A 20,512-nucleotide genomic window follows, 5' to 3' on the forward strand; every position below is an offset into this window, starting at 1 on the left:
CCGAGAAATTACTCCAGAAACCAAATTTCTATGCATTGTAGCCGAGAAATTAGCAGGTCTATTAGTTTTTAAATTTTTTTTTTTTCCTTAAAAAGCCAGAGTTGAGCACTGTGGGGCTCATGGGGTATGCTCTGACATCCAACCCGTCCAACGGTTGTACCCCACCATCATTCTCAGAAGAAGAAGAATTTTAAAAAAGATAATATCATACGACTTGAAGAGATACCAACTCATGTTTAATGTGATCACGACAGTTGTGGGTTTTATATGTTGTATGGGTTTGATGTGGACGCGAATAAGCTGCCACACCGGAACCAGAGATAAAGAAGCTCATCTTGTTTTTCAATAAGAAGGGCGGCACTTGTATCGATTTCCCAACTCCTTCAATGGATTCATTGGAGGCGATTCCTTTCACGATAAAATTGAAGGTGGTAGAAGCAACGGAGACGAGTTTTAAAGAATATGGACAGGTGATCGACGTTTCTTCCGACGGTCAGGAATTCGGCCCCTCCGATGCTCAGTTAGACCTAAGTCGTGGCACTCCCAGGTTCTCTCTCCTCTTTTTTTTTTAAAAAAAAAAAAATCTATAACAATGATTTTTTCTAAGGACTTGTTTGGATGGCGCATCGATGTATCTTCCTTTCATGCTGTTTGGATACCCCACTTTTCTTCTTCTTCTTCTTCTTCTTCTTCTTCTTCTTTTTCCCCCAAATGAAGTATATAGAAAACGCAAGGAAGACCATTCAAATTGTGGGACCCACTATATATAGGAAACATCCCAAAAATGTTGGAAGATTATTTCCAAGTCTTTTTAAACGTTTAAATGGAAATTTCCAAACTAGCGCCTTGCAGCTGTGATTAGTGTTTCTATTTCAACAAGGTTTTAAACGTGAACATTATTTTCAAATTTCTCCTCCACTGCCTCTTTGTTGATATTGCTCTTTTTGCTGATTTAGTTGTGAGTTTGGATCCTTGCATTTGATTAATCTAGTGTCAGAGTGCAGCCAATGAATTTATTATTATTATTATTATTTTGGTCCAATTGTTTCAAGAGTTCTTACATCAATGCGAATCATGGCTATGAACGGGATGATTCAACAACAACTCCTGGAGTATTGAGATGAATTTTCTCTTCAGATCTCAACAGTTTTGGGACTTGGTGGAGAACAATTTTCTTATTGCTTGAATCTGGCTAGTTAGGTGCAGTTGCCTGCAGACGCGCGGATGCCTGCATCAACCATATATAAAGGACAGCGCGGGTGCCGATTGTGGCCAGGGATCCTCTTGATGCCCAAGTCAGGCAAGCGGACTGAAATAAACATGGGACTTGAGTTAAGGTTTTTAGTGCTTACCCCTCTCCAATTGCAATGAGTGTACTTACAGGATGTTTAGGTGACTTCAAGAATTGAGTGTTGTGGTGGGATACGTTGGATTTGCTAGAGGGTCCTTATTTGGATGGGGATCTACTTCTGAAAGTATCGTCGAACCTATCTCGGTCGGCGTGATCTTCGGATAGAATTGTACCAAATCTTTCCTTTCTTGATTTGAAGTAGAATTCTCTCCAGGTTTTCCTTGTATCTAGTTGGGGTCGATCTGGTTAGCTCGGGAGGTGATTTCCATAACTGAGCTCTGCCCTTAAACAACTCAGTTCAAGGTCGGCCCATTGGTCATCTCTCTGTCGGTGCCTTATTAGCTTGGGAAGTTCATCCTGGTATTCTAATTGGCCCAACTTTAAGGCATTCTTACTATGGTTGTTTGTATTTCCTGTACAGCAGGCCTGTTCGGTTGTCTCCACAACAGTGGCCCCCTCTGCTTTTGACCTCGTCATGCACGAGCTTGGGCAGTAGGAGCCTAAACTGGTCTGGATGCGCTGGAACTGAATTTCAAACTTTTAAGTAGCCTGTTCTTTTTCTTTTGCTTGAAATTTCGAGTCGAACTTAGATTTGTTGTCTAATGATGAGGGCGGGAACAGAAAAGGAGGCGCCTGTCGCGAGATTCAAAAAAGATATGATGACAATTGCAAGGTACGAGGGGACGCCTATTACTTAGCAAGCGTCGTTCAGCCTGATGAATCACAAACGGACAACTGTCGACCGAGTCATCATGGTCTTGTCTGGGCTAACCTCGTGTCGCCACGTGGACGGGCACGTTAGTTGAAGCGTCTCCTCGGGCCTAAGTGGCTTTAGTCAGCAATAAATGCCCTACTATAGGGACTGTATAAGTATTACCTCCCCCCTCCATTAGCACATCAGTCCGTTTCTACGAAGCCCGAGCTCTTTCGACTCGGTCTTCCTCTCTTGACTCCAACTTGCAAGTCCCTTTTCCTTCAGTATACCTCAATTGGATATCTCTGTGTTTTCCGGTACACCTGGACCTTCCCTTGCTTCCCTTTTCTTCTACTTTTTCTTCATCCTTCCTCTCAGTGCCTTATATATATATATATATGTCTTCTGGATAGAATTTCGGGGCTGTCTTTGTCTCCGAGGCCTTCCATAGGGAGTTAATGAGTAATAGTACAGACTCTCAATGTCCCCCGTCTCCAAGTTCTGGGCCTTCGTGGCCTATCCTTCCTCCTAGGCAACAGAGATGAAACCTCGAAAAGGGGAGGCCTCTTCGCCTCAAGCGGAGCCAACCTCCCCGTCTTCCAAGGATGTGGCCCTTACGGCCAAGATCTCTGTGTCTAGGTTGAGGACGGGGGACTTATAGGCCCTCTAGTCAGAGTATGCGATCCCAAGCTCAGTGGGGCTTTGGCTTCCTCGGGCGGGAGAGCTTCCAGGCAAACCTCTTGCGGGGGAGGTTGCCTTGTATTCGATTTTCTTTTCCTATGGCTTAACGATTACCCTTTCATCCGATGGTGAGAGAGATGCTCGACCGTCTTAGGGTCACCTTGGGACAACTAAATCCCAACATTTGGAGCGTTGTCTTTGGCTGCTACATCATGTGGCAGTAGATCAGATGTTCTGAGTTCTCTATGGATGAGCTCTTCTACTTGTACCAAGCTAAGAGCAGCCCTGGCTGGTACTATTTTTCTTCATAGTCGGGTAAGGGTCAGGCCATCATTACCAATAACCCATCCTCCAACAAGGGTTGGAAGGAAATATGGTTTTTTTTGTGACTGGTGAGTGGGAAGCCCTCGCGATGGAGCTGGATGGATTAAGAGCTCAAGTCCCTACCTCCTTCGCCCTCCCAGGTCGAAATATACGTTGAGCCATTATACTTGGTTAGTTTTGCTTGATTATATTTTTATTTTTGTAAATATCTGATGTCTTCCCATTTCTTCTTTTTACACTTTTTCCTAAGTCTCAACCCAACCTCTCTGCTTTCCTCCTCCGCCAGATCAGGATTGCAAGAGAGCCACTTGCAACCCAAAGAGATTGTAGGAGGTTAATCACTTCTCAGTTCCTGTAGCAGGTTGGCCTCTCTTTGGCAGGCTCAACGGGTAAATACAATTTCTTTCCTTTTCTGTTCAATCTTTATGAATGCTGCAGCGCCGACTTATCTTGACTTTTATTCTCTAGAGACATGTCGGATCGACCGTAGACAAAGAAGAGGAATGATGCAGGACATGAAAATTAACCATGATATGCGAGATCTCAGGCTTTAGATCATACTAATTCAGAAACATGCACATAAAATTTCCACATCCCACACAAAAGTTCAAACATTCAGACAAGGGGAATCTGTGCAGGTGTAGGCCTACACATGCTAGGGCTGGATCAATAAAAATTATTAGCCAAACGATATTCGAAGGAAAGTGAAAATCATCCACACATGCACAACAGTTAGTCCCTAATCCAAGGGATTCACCAATTTCAATTCAGGGAACCTTAGGGTAAGAAAAGGGGCAAACAAATTAAAGATAACGCAATCTAGGGTTAGGGTTATGAAAAACAGGTATGAGAGGGGAAAATAAGAAGAAAACCTGAATCGGACGAAAGTCCCCGCATGCGGACAGCGGGCCAGGCCTGACGCACTTGCGTAGGGGCCTGGCCGCACGTGCGAGGGGGTCCCACACCTGGAAATTGACTCCTTGAGTCTGGTTGGCCAGGGGTGGGCTCCAAAACCCCAAGTTTTAGATCGATCCGAGCTACGAGTCGTGCGTGGTGCTACACCGAAGTTTCAACCCTCCTGCAGGGCCAAAACTGGAATTCTGCTGTAAAGAGGAAAATTGTTGTAATAAAGGACAGATTTGAAGCACGGATGGTGGTAGGAGATGAGAAGTAGAGATGGTAGAGGATGGGGGTGAATCGGAATAGATGTGGCCTTGCACCATGGTAGTTAGCCCTTCGATGAAGGGAGGGTTTCGCACCCAATTGAATTTCCACAACTCAAGAACTCAAAGGAGTAGGAAAATGCAGATTTTTTTTTTATTAAACTTCAATCAATTCAAAAAGCTACAAGGGGTGTCTGTTTATAAGAAAACCTTATACCCCAAAACTCGCACCATGTGCTCAACCTATTACTTGGCAATGAAATAAACTAAAATAAAAACTAATCAAAGAAATCTAAAGCGTCCATGATATTCTAAATAACATTAATAAGAAAAACCTAAAATATGAGGTTAATCAGACTAGTGGGCCACGATTATGAGATCCAATGATGGGCTTTATTTGACTACCGGGCCCACTTTAACAAACCAAAACTCAGTTTTCTAACTAGAAGGCCCTCCTTGGATGTCATCATCGATCCAGATCGACGGTGGGGCCCTCCTTACGTACGTACGTACGTATGTAAGAGGGGGGGGGGGTGTGTGTGTGTGCGTGCGTGCGTGATGTCCCCATCAAGGAAGTTGCCATCTGCCGCCGACATGGAGTTGCTAAAGGCCGCCGCTAGGAGGATAGCCTCGTAAGCTCCTGCTATGCATTCTGCGGTAGGTCCTTTTGCGGGTAGATCTGTTGCGCACGTGACAAAGAACAGAGAGGGCGGCAATTGAGGTTTCTCCCAAGGCTCCTCCATTGTCTGTCCAGGTGGAAGCTGAGGCTGTAGCTGCCCCCATGGAGTGCTAGGCGGCGTCTCAAATGTTGACCGCGTCGGGCTCCCTTTCTTCGAGTGTGCCTTTGAGGGAGGTTGTTGATTTGGAAACATCTCCTGCTTGCGCCGAGGGGACTTGGGTTGAGATTGCTTGAGCTCCAGAGGGTGTGTCTGAGCACAAAGCTCAGCTTCTGAGGGGGTAGCGACATCGGGGGCTTCATCTTCCTCCCTCCTGAGGCATATGGCCATGTTGGCCAATTGGGGACGATGATATGTTCCTGAGGAGGAGGTGAATTGATGCAGGATATGAAATTCAAATATGATGTGCAAGATTTTCAGACTTTAGATCACACTAGTTCAGAGACAATCACATAAAATTCCACATCTCACATACTGTCAAGCACTCAACAAGGGGAATCTATGCGGGTCTAGGCCTACACATGCTAGGGCTGTGTCAAGTAAAATTATAAACCAAACAATGCTCAAAGGAGAGTAAATTCATCCACACATGCTCAGAAATATTTCCTTAATCCAAGGGATTCACAGGTTCAATTTGAGGAACCCTAGGGTTAAAGAAAATGGATAGAAATTGGGGATTTAGGGCAATCTAGGGTTAGGGTTAGGGAAATCAGGTGAGAGAGGAGTGAAAGAGAGGAGATAGAGAACCTATAACCAACCCTCGCATGTGGACAACAGGTTGGGCCTGGCGCACGTGCATTGATGGCTAGCTGCACATGTGTGGGGCCCATGAACCCAAAAAACGCCCTCTTGGATCTGGTCAGCTAGGGCTGAGCTTCAAAACCTCCAAGTTTCAAGTCGATCCGATGTACGGTCTGGGTGTGGTGCTCAGCCAAAGTTTTAGCCCTCATGTAGGGCTAGAGTTTGAAATTCTGTTGAAAAGAGGAAAGTTGCTGCAATAATGGACAGATTTGTGGCGATAATGATTGTGGGAGATGAGAAGGGTGGATGGTAGGAGATGGAGCGAATCGGGATAGATGTGACTTCGCACCATGGTAGTTAGCCCTTCGAAGAAGGGAGGGCGTCGCACCCAACTAGGTTTTCATTAATCTTCATTGAATAAAAAAACTACAAGGGGTGCCTATTTATAAGAAAACTCTATACCTTAAAACTCGCACCATGTGCGCAACCTATTACTTGGCGATGAAGTAAACATAAATAATAACTAATCAAAGTAATCTAAACCATCCATGATATTCTAAATAACATTAATAAGCAAAACCTAAAATATGAGACTAATCAGACTAGTGGGCCACGATCATGAGAATCCATGATGGGCTTTATTTGACTATTGGGCCCACTCCAACGAACCAAAACTCAATCTTCTAACTAGGGGGCCCTCCTGGGACGTCGTTATCCATCCAGATCGATGGTGGGGCCCTCCTCCTTGCTTACGTTGCCAGGGGGGAATGCTGCGCCCCGACCTCCTCTCAGCTATGGCGGCGTCGCGCATTAAGGTTAGCATTTGGTTGTCGTTGACTTGACTTCGAACTTGCCCACCCCCCCCCCCCCCCTTCTTTTCTTTTTCTTGTTTTTTGGATGATGTCTTGACCCTCTCTCTTTATTTTTATAGGGCGCACTTGGGGCTCTTGCCATCCGACAATTCTTGCTTGATTTGAAGGCTCGAGTGGATGACGCAAATAGGAAGCTCGGAGCTACCAGAGTTGAGCTGCAAACTAAGTCTTCGGAGTTGGCAACGACTATGGAAGCCTAGGTTGCGGCCCACGTGGAGGTTAAAGTCCTCTAGGAGGCCTTGAGTGTATCCCTGGAGGACTGCGAGGCAAGCGCTTCTCGCCTGGCCGTTTAACAATGCGAGAAGGTTGACCTGTTGGCTAGGGATGCTGAGCAGGAGGCAAGGGCCAACGAGGTAGAGGCCCGTTTGACTGGGGCGGAAGCTTGGGTAGTCGAGGCAGAGGCATGTTTTGGGGAGGCCAAGGCCAGGATGGCGGGGGTCGAAGCCGAGATTCCAGCAAGAGAAGGGTTGTCGTGGAGGCTTACAAGGCCTCCGAGGGGCATTCGGCAAAGCTCAAAGAGACATTCAACACCTGTTTTTAGAATTGTTGAGAGGAAGTTCAACGCCGATATCTCGAGTTAGACTTGGGTTATCTAGACAAGGATGCTTTTGAAGTCCCTGAAGTTGCTGCACCCAAGGTCGAAGAACCCTCCAATCTTAAACTTTCTCAATGTTCTATTTTTATTTTTTCTTTTAGAGAATAGGCTTGTAACATTTCTTCTATTAATAAAAAAAGGGAATTTTTGCTCAAATCTCTGTGTTGCCTCATGTGTAGTGTAGCTTGCATACTTTTGTTTTGTGTTAGTCTCGTAGGGGCAACAAATCAGTGGTCCTAAAAAAACCCTTTTTCTTTTATTCATAGAGGGAGGTTTGCAAGTAGCAGGCACCTGAGGTGCCTTGTCGACCTAATATGCTGAGATGTCTTTGTATAATTCCCTGGGTCTGCTCCTACTGATGGTAGATCTTTAAATGCTCGACATTCCATGGGTGGGGCAAGGCTTGCCCCTGCATGTCCTCCAACCGGTAGGTTCCTGGTCGGACTATATAGGAGGCCCTTCCCAGCTCGGTCCTAAGGCTCCCGAGCCAGGCTCCTTTGGTACTTTGAAAGATCTCTCGGAGTACCAGGTCCCATTTTCTAAATCTTTGCACTTTAACCCTTGAGTTGTAATGCTAAGCAACTTTTTGTTGCTAGGCGGCGACCCTCACTTGCGCTTTTTCCCTGAGTTCTTCAAGCAAGTTGAGATTCAACATTATTTGTGCGTTGTTTTCTCTTAGGTTGAATAGCTCGGTTCGCCCTAAGGGGTTCCAATTTCGTTTGGGACTATTGCTACCGTATCGAAGGCTAGAGAAAAGGCGGTCCCCCTGGTGGTTTAGTGAGCAGTGGTCCGGTATGCCCACAAAATGTGTGGCAATTCCTCCACCCAAGCTCCTTTGAATATTTCGAGTTTGGTTTTGAGGTGGTTTTTTTATGATCTTATTGACTGCCTCTACTTGGTTGTTTGCTTGGGGGTGTTGAGGTTTTCGCACAATCCTCGGAACCGGGCGTTGTCAAACTGCTTGTCATTGTTGGTAACGAAAGTGTGGAGAATGCCAAACCTACAAACAATGTTTTTCCAGACAAAGTCTGTCATTTTCTATTCAGTGATCCGAGCCTGGCCTCAGCCAACTTGGTGAAGCAGTCGACAACGATGATGACGAACTTGGTCTATCCCTAACCCATTGGTAGGGACCCTATGATGTCAACCCCCCACTGTGCGAAAGTCTAGGGCCTGCTCATTGGGTTCATTTGCTCAGGTGGATGTCGTGGTACTATTATGAAGCACTGGCACTTGTCTTCACTTCCTCGTGAACCGCTTCATGTCTTCATGCATCGTGGGCCAGTAGTATCTTTGTTGGATTGCTTTATGGGCTAGGGATCTTCTGCTTAAATGATTTCCTCAAATGCCTTCGTGGATCTCCCTTAAATACATATTCAGCTTCGTTCGGCCGTAGGCATCTTAGGTATGGCAATGAGAATCCCTTTTTGTATAAGACGTCTCCTAGTATTGTGTATCAAGCAGATCGGTACCTGATCTTTCGAGCCTCCAACTTGTCCTCGTGTAGCTTACCTTATTGTAGGTAACACGTGATTGGGTCCATCTGGCTCGACCGATGGTCGATTGGGAGGGCTTCTCTTTGGTCGGGCTTGACGATACTTGGCTCAGGCAAAAGTTCAATTGGTACAGTTTCAGCGAGGTCATCATCGATGGCTAAGGCTGGCTTATATAGAGAATCAACATTAGAGTTCTCCGATCAGGGGACTAGTATGATCTCGTACTTGGCAAATCCTTCAAGCTGTTCCTGGGCTTTTGTTAGATAAGCAATCATTTTCTCTCCTCTGGCCTGGTACTCTGCGGTGACTTGGTTTACCTCTAGCTGGGAATCACTATAGATTTTTAATGTCTTGGCTTCCATCGCATTGGCTTATCTCAAGCCGGCTAGGAGTGCCTCATATTCAGCCTCGTTGTTAGAGGCTTGGAAGCCAAATCGCAGGGCATACTCAACCTTCGTCTAGTTGGGTGAAGTTAGGATCAATCCCGCTCTACTTCACTTAGTTTTTGATGATCCATCCACGTGGAGGGTCCACGCATGCGATCCTTCTTTTTGCTCGACTTCTGTTTGCCACTAGAGTGCGGGTTGAGTGAATTCTGTAATAAAGTTGGTGACGGCCTGGCCTTTGATCGCCACTCTTGGTCGGTATACAATGTCGAATTCACCTAACTTGATTGCCCATTTGGTGAGTCATCCTGACACCATAGGTTTCTGCAGTATCTGACGGAGTGGCTGATCGATCGAGACCACGATGGTGTGAGCCTAGAAGTAAGGTCGGAGGCTTCAAGGCGATATGATCAATGCTAGAGCTTGCTTTTCTATTTCCAAGTAACGTGTTTCCGCATCAACTATGGCTTTGCTAACGTAATATACTAGTCGTTGGACACCTCCTTCTCGGACTAAGGTCGAGTTGACTGTTGTAGGCAATACAACTGAATACAACAACAACTCTTCCCCAGGTCTAGCTCGAAGAGTAATGGTGGAGACCCCAAGTAAGTTTTAAGCTGTTGGAATGCTTGCTCACATTCTTTTGTCTAGGTCGGTCTCTTACTTCCCTTCAATTGTTTAAAAAAGGGTAGTCACTTGTTTGTGGCTCGGGAGACGAACCTGTTTAGAGCCACCACCTTGCCCATGAGGCATTGAATTTCCTTTGTCGTGCTGGGAGAACTCATTTCTAGGATAGCTCGAATTTTGTCAGGGTTCACTTCTATCCCCCTTTAGCGGACCATGAAGCCTAGGAATTTTCCCGAGCTGATGCCAAAGGCGCATTTGCTCAGATTTAGCTTCATTTAGTATTTTCTTAGGATCTCGAGCATCTCCTTCATGTCTACCACATAGTCCTCTGCCATGGAGCTCTTAACGAGCATGTCATCCATGTAAACTTCCATTGTGTTCTCGATCTGTTTGGCGAATAGTTTGTTCACCAAGCGTTGAGACATTGCTCCAACGTTCTTCAACCCGAATGACATTACTCGGTAATAGTGCCCCTATCGGTGATGAAGGTCGTTTTCTGCTTGTCAAGTTCGTACATGGCGATCTGGTTGTACCCTGAATACGCATCCATAAAGCTAAGGAGTGCATGCTCGATAGTGCCATCTACCAGCTAGTCGATCTTTGGGAGAGGGAAGTTGTCTTTTGGGCAAGCTTTATTTAGATCAGTATAATCTACGTAGACTCACCACTTCCATTGGCTTTCTTCACTAGTACGACATTGGCTAAACAGTCGGGATAATGTACCTCCTTAATAAATCTGGCTTTGAGGAGCTTGCTGACTTCTTTGTTAATTGTTGCACACCTTTTTGGGATCAAATGCTCATCTTTTTTGTCTTATGGGCTTGTGGTCGGGGTCTTTGTTTAGTCGATCAAAGGCAACTCTTGGATCTATTCCAAGCATATCCTGGTGTGACCAGGTGAACACATTGGCGTGTTGTTTCAACGGGTCAACTATCTCTGCCTGGAGTTGTGGTTTGAGTAACGACCCGACCTGGATGGTGCGGGATGGGTCGTCCTTGGAGAGTTGTACTGCAAAGAGATCCTCCACCGGCGATCCTCTCTTGACGGTATCTTCTTGAGGGTCCAGGGAGGTGATTTGCATTGCTTGTTGCCATTGTGCCCTCCTTCGGAGAGTTGTTTAATAACATTGTCGAGCTTCGTGCTGGTTGCCTCGACCTTGTCAGCCCCATGCTCAATCGGAAATTTCATAGTGAGGTGGTAGGTGGAGACTACAACTCGCATGGTGTTTAAGGACGGCCTGCCTAAGATCACGTTGTACACTGAGGGGAAGTCTACCACCAGAAAGTCCACAATGGTGGTGACCTAGTTGGTACCTTATCTGACCGTTATTGGCAGAAGTACACTTTCTTTTGAGGTGATCTTTTTCCTTGCAAAGCCGAGCAAAGGGGTTCGCACAGGTCGTAATCTTGACCTTCCAACTCCCATTTTATTAAGGCGACCGCGAATAGAATGTCTGTTGAGCTTCCGGTGTCAACCAATATCCGATGCACTCTATAGTTAGCAATGGTCATGATGACTACTAATGCATCTTCATGAGGATGTTGAGTCCATTGTACCTCTTCTTCAGTGAAGGTGACATTGTATGAGTCATCCTGGGTTCCTTCCTGGGTCGCCTGACAAGGTTTACCTCATGCTCTTCTTCGACACCATTCACATTTCGTGCATGGGCTTGGCACACACGGTTTGCACACCACAAGAGAAATAGATAATAAACGCAAGGAACATATTATTAAACACCACAAGACAAATAGAATTATAGTGGTTCAGTGTTAACACACACTTACTCCACTCTGAAATTACTTCATGTAATTTTGGCTTTCCACTATAACAAAGTTTTTCATAGGTTAACCTTAACAACCTCTTATAGTTTGCGATTTTCACAGGCTATCACAACTAACTTCAAGTGATTTTAACGGGCTTATCACTTCTCAATCCGATGGGATTTTTTTGGGCAATCTCATTTAACCCAAGTAAAAGCAATTTACCGGACGAGAATATATCTTCTTAAAGATGTGAGTCGAAGCGAGGATTTCGGTGAAGCCTTTGAAGTTGAAGTTTTAGTAGATGCAGCAATCATTTCTTTTATAAGATGAAGATAATTCAATGTATGTACAACCAGTGTTCGAATTATCTTCGATATTATCGAAATATCTCCGATGTTATCTTTATCTCCAGCTCAACGATACCGATAACACTGGTAGCGATACCGATAATGCAGGTAGTATCAGAAATTTCAGGTATTAGCAATGCATTGCTAAGTATCGCCAACGTATCAATATCGCTAATGTAATCATTAATATTTTCAACTTTGTAAATTCTAGGTGTCGCTTGTAGTATCAGAAATTTCAAGTATTAGCAATGTATCGCTAAGTATCACCAACGCATCAATATCGCTAATGTAATCATCAATATTTTCAACTATGTAAATATCAGGTGTCGCTTGTATTGCCAATGGATGAATATCGACAATGTATCGCCAATATTTTTGACTACGTAAATTCTAGGTAATGCTTGTATCATAAGTGTATCGACGATATTTCAATAATATCGTCAATGTATTGATATCATTATAAATTTGTTTGTTCAAAAAAGTTATTTCAATTTTTTTTTTCATGGGCACATGGTTGTATGTAGTATTCAATTTACCGTTGATAATATTAATAATATCTTGATATTATCAATATCGCAACACGCGCGATATTGAGACCACAGTCTTTTGTTTCCTTTCCAATTGTTGATGATTTCTTGGTGAAATATTATGTGTTGTTGATATTTTGCAATATCGATGGATGTTTGGATGGAATGTTGGATGGTTAAATAGGTTGGATGGGATGGTTGGACTGATTTCTTACAACAGCACATGCTTTTAAGGCCCCATTAAATGAAAACTTATTATGTATGTATTCTTTTTATAAATTTTTTTTTTAAATTTTTAGATATGCAAATGTGTACATTTTAACATCCCCGAAATTTCGCTGAAAATTCCACCGTTTTCCTCATGTTTCCTCGCATTTCCGGTTATCAGCGATATCGATATTGTTTCTGTGTCTCTAGCCAGCGAAACTTATAGCGATACCGATACTTCGAACATTGTGTAAAACTAAGAAGGATTTAGGGATAGATAATTTTTCAAAAAGAATATTCTTATGAGCTGCAAATTCAATCCTCTAGTCTCAAGTTGAGCATATGCCACTCTCTATCTGATTTTAACAAGGCTTGAGAAGAGAATTGAATAAGATAAAATATAATATATGAAAGACAATGCAAATAGCTTGAAAAGAAGAAGATTTTTTGTTTTGTTTTTTTGGTTTTTTTTGTTTTTTTTTTTTTGTTTTTTGTTTTTTTGTTTTTTGTTATTATTATTATTATTATCTTTTTCAGTACAAAACTAGTGAGAAATGAGACCTATTTATAGCAAAAGGAATAGAGCTTTGGTCAACCTGAGAATCCCTTGGGCTGGCTAGAGTTTCACGACTGTCTTAACGGCTAACAGATTTTGCGGGATAAGATTTAATTCAACCTTAGGCTAGACGGAGATAGAATTCGGCTGGCTTGAGATTCATTCGGCTGGCCGGACACAGGGTTCGGCTGGCTGAACACCCATGGATACCAAGGCAAGCCATTGTTGGAAACTGGTCTGAAGACTCTATTGGCTATTGTCCGACTGACTCGAGATGGTTCGGATGGCCGAAGGCAAGGTAAGGCTAGCTGAACTACTCTAAAAGCTAAAGCAATAACATAATAAGTTACGACTTAGAAAAGCCATTAAGAGGTACATTAACCTAGGGTCACTTCTAAGGTCTACTTTACCCGTAGGTTGGCATATAATTGATTCTTCTCTTGAAATTCTTCCAAGCCTTTTGATCTTGAGACGTTGAGTCCCGCTCAAGTCTTGAAATGTTGAATTGAGTTGGAGTTTCATACAATATATATTTTGTCTACGAAATTTGACAATCTAGTTGTGTGCTTAAAGCATTAGCACTTGCAATCTCCTCCTTTGTCAAATTTATGACAAAACATAACACATTACACATTCATCACATTACACATTCATCAGAATTACATCATTACAAGTACTCAAGACTACATAGACTCAACAAACATATTCAAAATATTGAAGGCCTTGAACACAGACTTTTAGTTTTAGCAAAACTCCCCCTGAAAATATACTTTAAAAAAACTTGTTTCCACATGAGTCCTTTCGTTGAGCATAGAGGAAGCATGAATAGGATAAAGCAAGAGAAGCAAAGTACTAATATTAAGCAAGAGTTTCAAGGTACTAGCTAGAGATGTTAATTCAGTTAACAATTCAAAGAAGTAAACTAGAAACATCACTTGAACTTAGGAGAAGATAGTGCTTACATCTCAGGATCAATACTTTTTAAGCCCTTACACATACGATGAAAGTACTTTTTCATGTACTTCATATTAAGCTATTGGTTTAAAACAAGGGCTTCTTGAGAAATATGCAAAGCATCCATCCAATGCTCCAGAGTAGACAAATGCTCATCAAAATTAGTAAGACAATAATCAGAATCATCCTCATCTTCAGCTGATTCTTCCTCCAATGCATTAAAAATATCATCCATGTTAACATCTTGTTCTCCCCGCTTATCGTCACGTTTACCAAGTTACTAAGGTATAAGATTTCAATTCATCATATGCAAATTAGAAGAGTCGAAAGGAAGTTCGGATTCCGGTGCCTCAATGGAAGGAATTTGGACTCAGAAAGATAATACTAGACACGTCATGCGATATCCAAAAGGAATAGAACCATGTTTTGGTTGCATCCGATAGTGGATAATGGAGTAACAAATAAGAGTTGGAAGACAAATTTTGATTCCAATAGCAATAGCATGTAAGATACAAACCATGAATGGAGTGAGATCAGTTTTGTTACCGGCTCTAGGATAGACGTTGGACGTAAAAATACGATGAAGAACATGGTGCTTAGGAAAAGTTTCCCAATTGGTAGGGCATTACTGGATCTCCGGTCCACGTCAAATCCACACAATATTTGGGTAATAGATCCTTTTTCAGAGTTTGACATCTTTTCCATCAAAGGAGGAATTGAAATTCCATCCTCCGCCATGTCTATATTCATTAATGATGCAATGGTGGATGGTGTAATTGAAATAGTCTTCTCTAACAATTTGATTTTAAAGAAGATGTCATCCTCTAATGTAAATTCCAAAATGGAGGAATACATCCCTTGGACTATTTATTGGTAAGCATTTTCTCCCCATTGGAGAATTTCCCAACCAACCTCAGACAAAATTTCGTGCAAACTATACTTAGTAATATGATTGAGATTTATCGTCTGTTCAATAATAATATTTCAATATCTAAAATTCCGAAGATTTTTGGGGTCATCCTCTGGTGGACGAAGGTCCGAATCTCGGAAGGAATGGATCTAGATGAGGAACTGGCTTGAACTTTCCTTTGACAAAAACCCCAACACAAGGGCTTAAAATCCTTAAAAAAAGGGGTTTTGAACCATAATTAGAAGACAAAGAAAATTGAAATCTTCAAGAGAATGGAGCAAGAAATACTCACTAACCAGTAATGAAGGAGGGGTGACTGAAGGAGACACCAGCGAGCCGAAGAAGAAGAAGAAGAAGAAGGAGAAGAAGAAAATGGGAAAAAATGATTTCTGCATTTTAAAAAGGGGCCGCATGACCTTCGTCTGACTGGACTTTAAGTTCGGCTAACCGATCAGTTCGATTACACTCCGATTAGCAAAAAAAAAAAAAAATCTTTTTAAACAAAAAAAAAGAAGCAAAGACAAAAATTTTAACTTTAAAAAGATGATTATATAAAACGTAAGCCAATATTATGTGATGGGGACATCATGCGCATGCACGCTGCCCCCCCTACGCACGTACGCACGGAGGAGGGCCTCACCGTTGATCTGGCTCGATGACGACGTTCAGGGAGGGCATCCTAGTTAGAAGATGGAGTTTTAGTTGAAAAGAGTGGGCTCGATAGTCAAGTAAAGCCCATCATGAGATCTCATGATCGTGGCCCACTAGTCAGATTAAGTTCATATTTTAGGTTTGACTTGTTTATGCTATTTAGAACATTATGAATGCTTTAGATTTCTTTGATTAGTTTTTATTTTGGTTTACTTCATCGCCAAGTAATAGGTTGCGCACAAGGCGCGAGTTTTGGGGTATAAGATTTTCTTATAAATCCCTTGTAGTTCTTTTGATTCATGGAAGAAATAAAAATTCCTACGTGTTTTTTCCTACTATCTGAGTTTTGAGTTGTGGAAAAATTTAAGTGGGTACGAAGCCCTCCTTTTTCGAAGGGCTAACTACTGTGGTGCGAAGCCACGCCTATCCCAATCCGCCCCTACCTTCTTCCATCCATATCTCTCACCTTCTACAATCATTCTTGCTTTGAATCCACCAGTTTTTGCAGCCGTTCTTATCCCTACAACCAGTTTCCAGAATGTGGCCCTGCAGGAGGGTTGAAATTTCGGCGGAGTACTGCGCACAGATAGTACGTCGGATCTCCACGAAATTTGGTGGTTTTGAAGACCTCCCCTAGCCGACCAGGGCCAATGAGGCTGTTTAGGGAATCAGGCCTTGTTCGCATGTGCGGCTAGGTTTGTGCGCACGTGCGCCAGGCCCTACTGCTGTCCACACACGTGGACTTTCATCGGTTCAGGTTTTCCTTCTTATTTTCTCTCTTTTTATTCCTATTTCCATAAACCCTAACCCTAGATTGCATTATCCTTAATTTATTTGTCATTTTTTTAACCTAGGGTTCTTTGAATTGAAATTGGTGAATCCCTTGGATTAGGGACTGGTTACTGTGCGTGTGTGGATGATTTCTATTTCCCTTTGAGCATCATTTGGTTCATAATTTTACTGATCCAGTCCTAGCCTGTGTAGGTCTAGATCCGCACAGATTTCACTTGAATGTTAGAACTTTTGTGTGGGATGTGGAATTTTTATGTTATTGTTTCTGAATTAGTATTATCTAAGCTTGAAATCTTGCATATCATATTTAAATTTCATGTCCCGCATCAAATTTGGTATCAAAGCCTAGGGTTCTTGTAGGGGAATACATCACATATTTAGGGTTTGGTTTGTTTAAGTCCTTCATGCATCCAGTTCATCACATATAGCTGTTTAGAAGACCGTAGTCCCTAATATTAGTTGCTGAAATTTCTGGTAGCAGAAAGTTAGCAATTTACGTTGCTGTGACTTTCTGTTATTCCCTTATTTTTTACAACTATATTGCTGGATTTTAGTAACTCTGCATAGTTCCCTCATATACAGTCTCATACGATCATTTAGTCCTACTTAGTTGTATATAGTCGTCCTAGAAAGTCCGTAGGTGGAGTTAGCAAGTGTATGCCCACACGTACGGGTCGCGGTTTTGGTTTGCACCCTACACTTAAGTATGGAGCAACTGCAAGAAGCAATGACTAAGTTAACCCAACAGGTTGATTCCTTGAGTAAGCGCTTGAAACAACGCATAGATGAATGCCTTCACCAAATAGAGGCCTCCCTCGGGACAAACCCCACTATTAGGGAAGATGTCCAATCTCAGGCAGGTGGTCAGGAAGTTAGACCAATGAATGGGGGTGGCTAAGGAGTTGCTCATGGGCGCGCACCTGTGCACCCACCCTATGAGGGACATCATGATCAATATGACCCAGATGCGCAACTCCTCAAGGGAGTTGGAGAGTAGATGCCCCTACCTTTGATGGCCACTTGGACGCCAAAGCCTTTTTACATTGGTTGGCGGATATGGACCACTATTTTGAGTGGTATGATATGACGGATGCTCGTCGAGTCCGGTTCGCCAAGATGAAGCTTGTGGGCCAATCAAAGAGGTTTTGGGCGAAGGTAGAGCAAAAGAAAGAAAGAGCGAGGGAACTCCCAATAGTCCATTGGGGAGAGATGAAAGAAATACTTAAGAAGTACTTTCCCTTTTCCTATCGCTTACGGTTGATCGAGGAGTGACAGTCTCTTCGACATGGTTCCATGAGTGTTGCTGATTATATTGAGAAGTTAGAAGAATACTTGACCCGCTGCGAGGTCGATGAGGACCCTGTACTTACCCTTGCTCATTTTAAAACGGGCCTCTGTCCTGACATTAGGAGAGAATTGCTCGCCAAAGACAAACACTATTGAACAGTTGTACCAAGTAGTGTTAGATGTCGAGAAATATCTCAAAGCGTCTGTGGGAAGGCGGTTTGACTTTCATGAGTCCAGTGCTAAGGCCAACCCCTCTGGGGCTAAACCTAACACGGGATACCAAAACAAACCTTCCAACAATCTTTAGCCCAGACCCAAGGATGATAAGGGTAAAGAGAATGCTGGGTCTAGTTCACGTGGAAGTGGGGCCACTAGGTGTTTTAGGTGTTAGGGGTTTGGTCATTTTGCTCACCAGTGCGGCATGAGAGAGGGCACCAAAGTATTCTTTATTGATGGGCAAGTAGAAGTAGTGCCCCCAGAGTGAAGAGGAAGAATATGAGCTCGTAGAGACCCCTGGTGATAAGGAAGAGGGAGCATAAGAGTCTGCGACCCTTGCAATTGTGCGTTGTGTTTTGGCTCAAGTCAAGCACACTGATGACTGGTGCCATAACACGATCTTCTACACTAATGCAAAATGTGGGGAAAAAAGCTGTAAGTTGATTGTAGATAGTGGTAGTTGTGCCAACTTGGTATCGACTAGCACTGTGAGATGTTTGGGCTTGAACCTGGAAGTCCATCCTCAACCCTATAGAGTGTTCTGGGTTGATGAAACCTCCATTCTTGTATCACACCGTTATCTTGTTCCTATTCAGTTTGGATCTTATAAAGACAGATGTTGTTCCTATGGATGTTGGCCATATTATTCTGGGCAGACCGTGGCTCTATGACAGAGATGTCACCATATTTGGTCGTTTAAATATGTGTACATTCTGGTTTGAGGGTAAGTAGGTCAAGCTAAATCCTCTATCACCCAAGAGTATGACTGGAAAGGAGTTCACTACACAGAGTGGTGTGAATGGCTCAAAAGAAGTGAAGGAGTCGAAGTCCAAGCTCAAACCTCTCCATATTCTGAATGCCAAAGACTTTGAGAGAGAAACGGAGGTGGAGTCGTTGGTATACGCTCTTGTGGTTTGGGAGAGTGTACCAGAGGCTAGTGTAGAGTTACCCACTGAGGCTATTCAGGTAGTGCATGAGTTTCGCGATGTCTTTCCTGATGATCTACCGAATAAGCTTCTCCCTATGAGGGATATACAGCATGCCATTGATTTAATCCTTGGGGCGACTCTACTAAACCTCCTGCATTACAGAATGAACCCAAAGGAGCACGCGGAGTTGAAAAGGCAGATTGATGAGCTCCTAGCAAAGGGTTTCATTCGAGAGAGCATGAGCCCGTGTGCTGTGCCCGCCCTTTTTACACTTAAGAAAGATGACACATGGAGGATGTGTGTTGATAGTAGAGCCATTAACAAAATCACAGTCAAGTATCGGTTTCCCATACCGTGTCTTGATGACATGTTGGATATGATGGCCAATGCTACTATCTTCTCAAAATTGACCTCAAGAGTGGTTATCACCAAATCTGTATTCGCCCTGGTAATGAGTGGAAGACGGCGTTTAAGACGAAGGATGGGCTATATGAGTGGCTAGTTATGCCTTTTGGGCTAACTAACGCCCCAAGCACTTTCATGCGCGTGATGACCCAAGTGTTGAGGCCCTTCATGGGGAAAATTCCTGACCGTATACTTTGATGATATTTTGATTTATAGCATGACCAAGGAGCAACACCTCAACTATTTGAGGCAGGTTTGTGGGATCCTTAGGGCCGAGAAATTATACGCCAACCTAAAGAAGTGTGCGTTTTTGTCTAGTAGTGTGATCTTCTTAGGTTTTATTATGTTAGCTGAGGGCGTATCGGCGGATCCCGAGAAGGTCAAGGCCATCATCAATTGGCCCGAGCCCTGCAATATTCATGACGTGCGCAGCTTTCACGGCTTAACCACCTCCTATAGGCGGTTCATTCAGGGTTTCAGTTCCATTATGGCTCCCATCACGGATTGTATAAAAAAAGGAAAATTTCAATGGACGAAGGTAGCCTCGAAGGCCTTATAGAGATACAGGTCAAGATGACCGAAGCTCCAGTCATGCGACTTCCAGATTTTTCAAAAGCTTTTGAAGTCACATGTGACGCGTCAGGAGTCGGCATAGGAGTACTTAGGAAGGGCACCCTGTCGCCTTTTTTAGTGAGAAACTGAATGAGGCAAAACAAAGATATTCCACCTATGACAAGGAATTCTATGCGATAGTACAATCATTGCGCCATTGGCGTCATTACTGATTGCTGCAAGAATTCGTCTTATTCTCAGATCATGAGGCCTTGAGATATCTGAACTTCTAGAAGAAATTAAACCCTAGGCATGCCAAGTGGGTTCAATTCCTTCAAGAGTATACTTTTATGCTTAAGCACAAGGCCGGCGTAGAGAATTAGCTTGCCGACGCGCTGAGTCGTCGAGTCGCATTACTCAACTCCATGAGCGTTGAAGTTAAGGGCCTTGAGCGCATCAAAGAAGATTATTTTGAGTGTCCAGATTTCGGAGTTGTGTACGCGTCATTGTTAGAGAGTCTGTCAGGAGCTAGCAGTGAGTACTTGATTTTAGACAGATATTTGTTTAGGAGTGACTGCTTGTGCATACCACGCACCTTCCTCTGCGATTTTCTTGTCTGAGAGTTACATTCGGGAGGGGTTGTAGGTCATTTCGGTCGAGACAAAACCATTGCCCTAGTGGAGGATAGGTTTCATTGGCGAAGTCTCAAGCGAGACGTGGCCAAAATTATATGGCAATGTCGTACTTGTCAACTGGCAAAGCAAATGAAACAAAATACAGGATTATACAACCTTTGCCAGTTCCATTCA

At 43.3% G+C, this 20,512-nt stretch overlaps 1 protein-coding gene across 2 annotated transcripts in view; it reads left to right on the forward strand.

The window, feature by feature from the left end:
• The first annotated feature begins 222 nt into the window (after nt 1-222).
• LOC131219123 (uncharacterized) overlaps nt 223-20,512 on the forward strand; it is a 35,611-nt gene continuing 15,321 nt past the window's right edge. The window contains exon 1 of one of the 2 annotated variants that reach the window (XM_058214121.1): nt 223-547. In XM_058214121.1, the coding sequence (XP_058070104.1) occupies nt 387-547 (161 nt within the window). In that variant the 5' untranslated portion in view covers nt 223-386. The remainder of the gene's footprint in view (nt 548-20,512) is intronic. The other variant, XM_058214120.1, reaches the window with a different exon arrangement.

Source organism: Magnolia sinica, chromosome 11 (assembly GCF_029962835.1).
Source record: "Magnolia sinica isolate HGM2019 chromosome 11, MsV1, whole genome shotgun sequence".
NCBI lineage: Eukaryota > Viridiplantae > Streptophyta > Magnoliopsida > Magnoliales > Magnoliaceae > Magnolia > Magnolia sinica.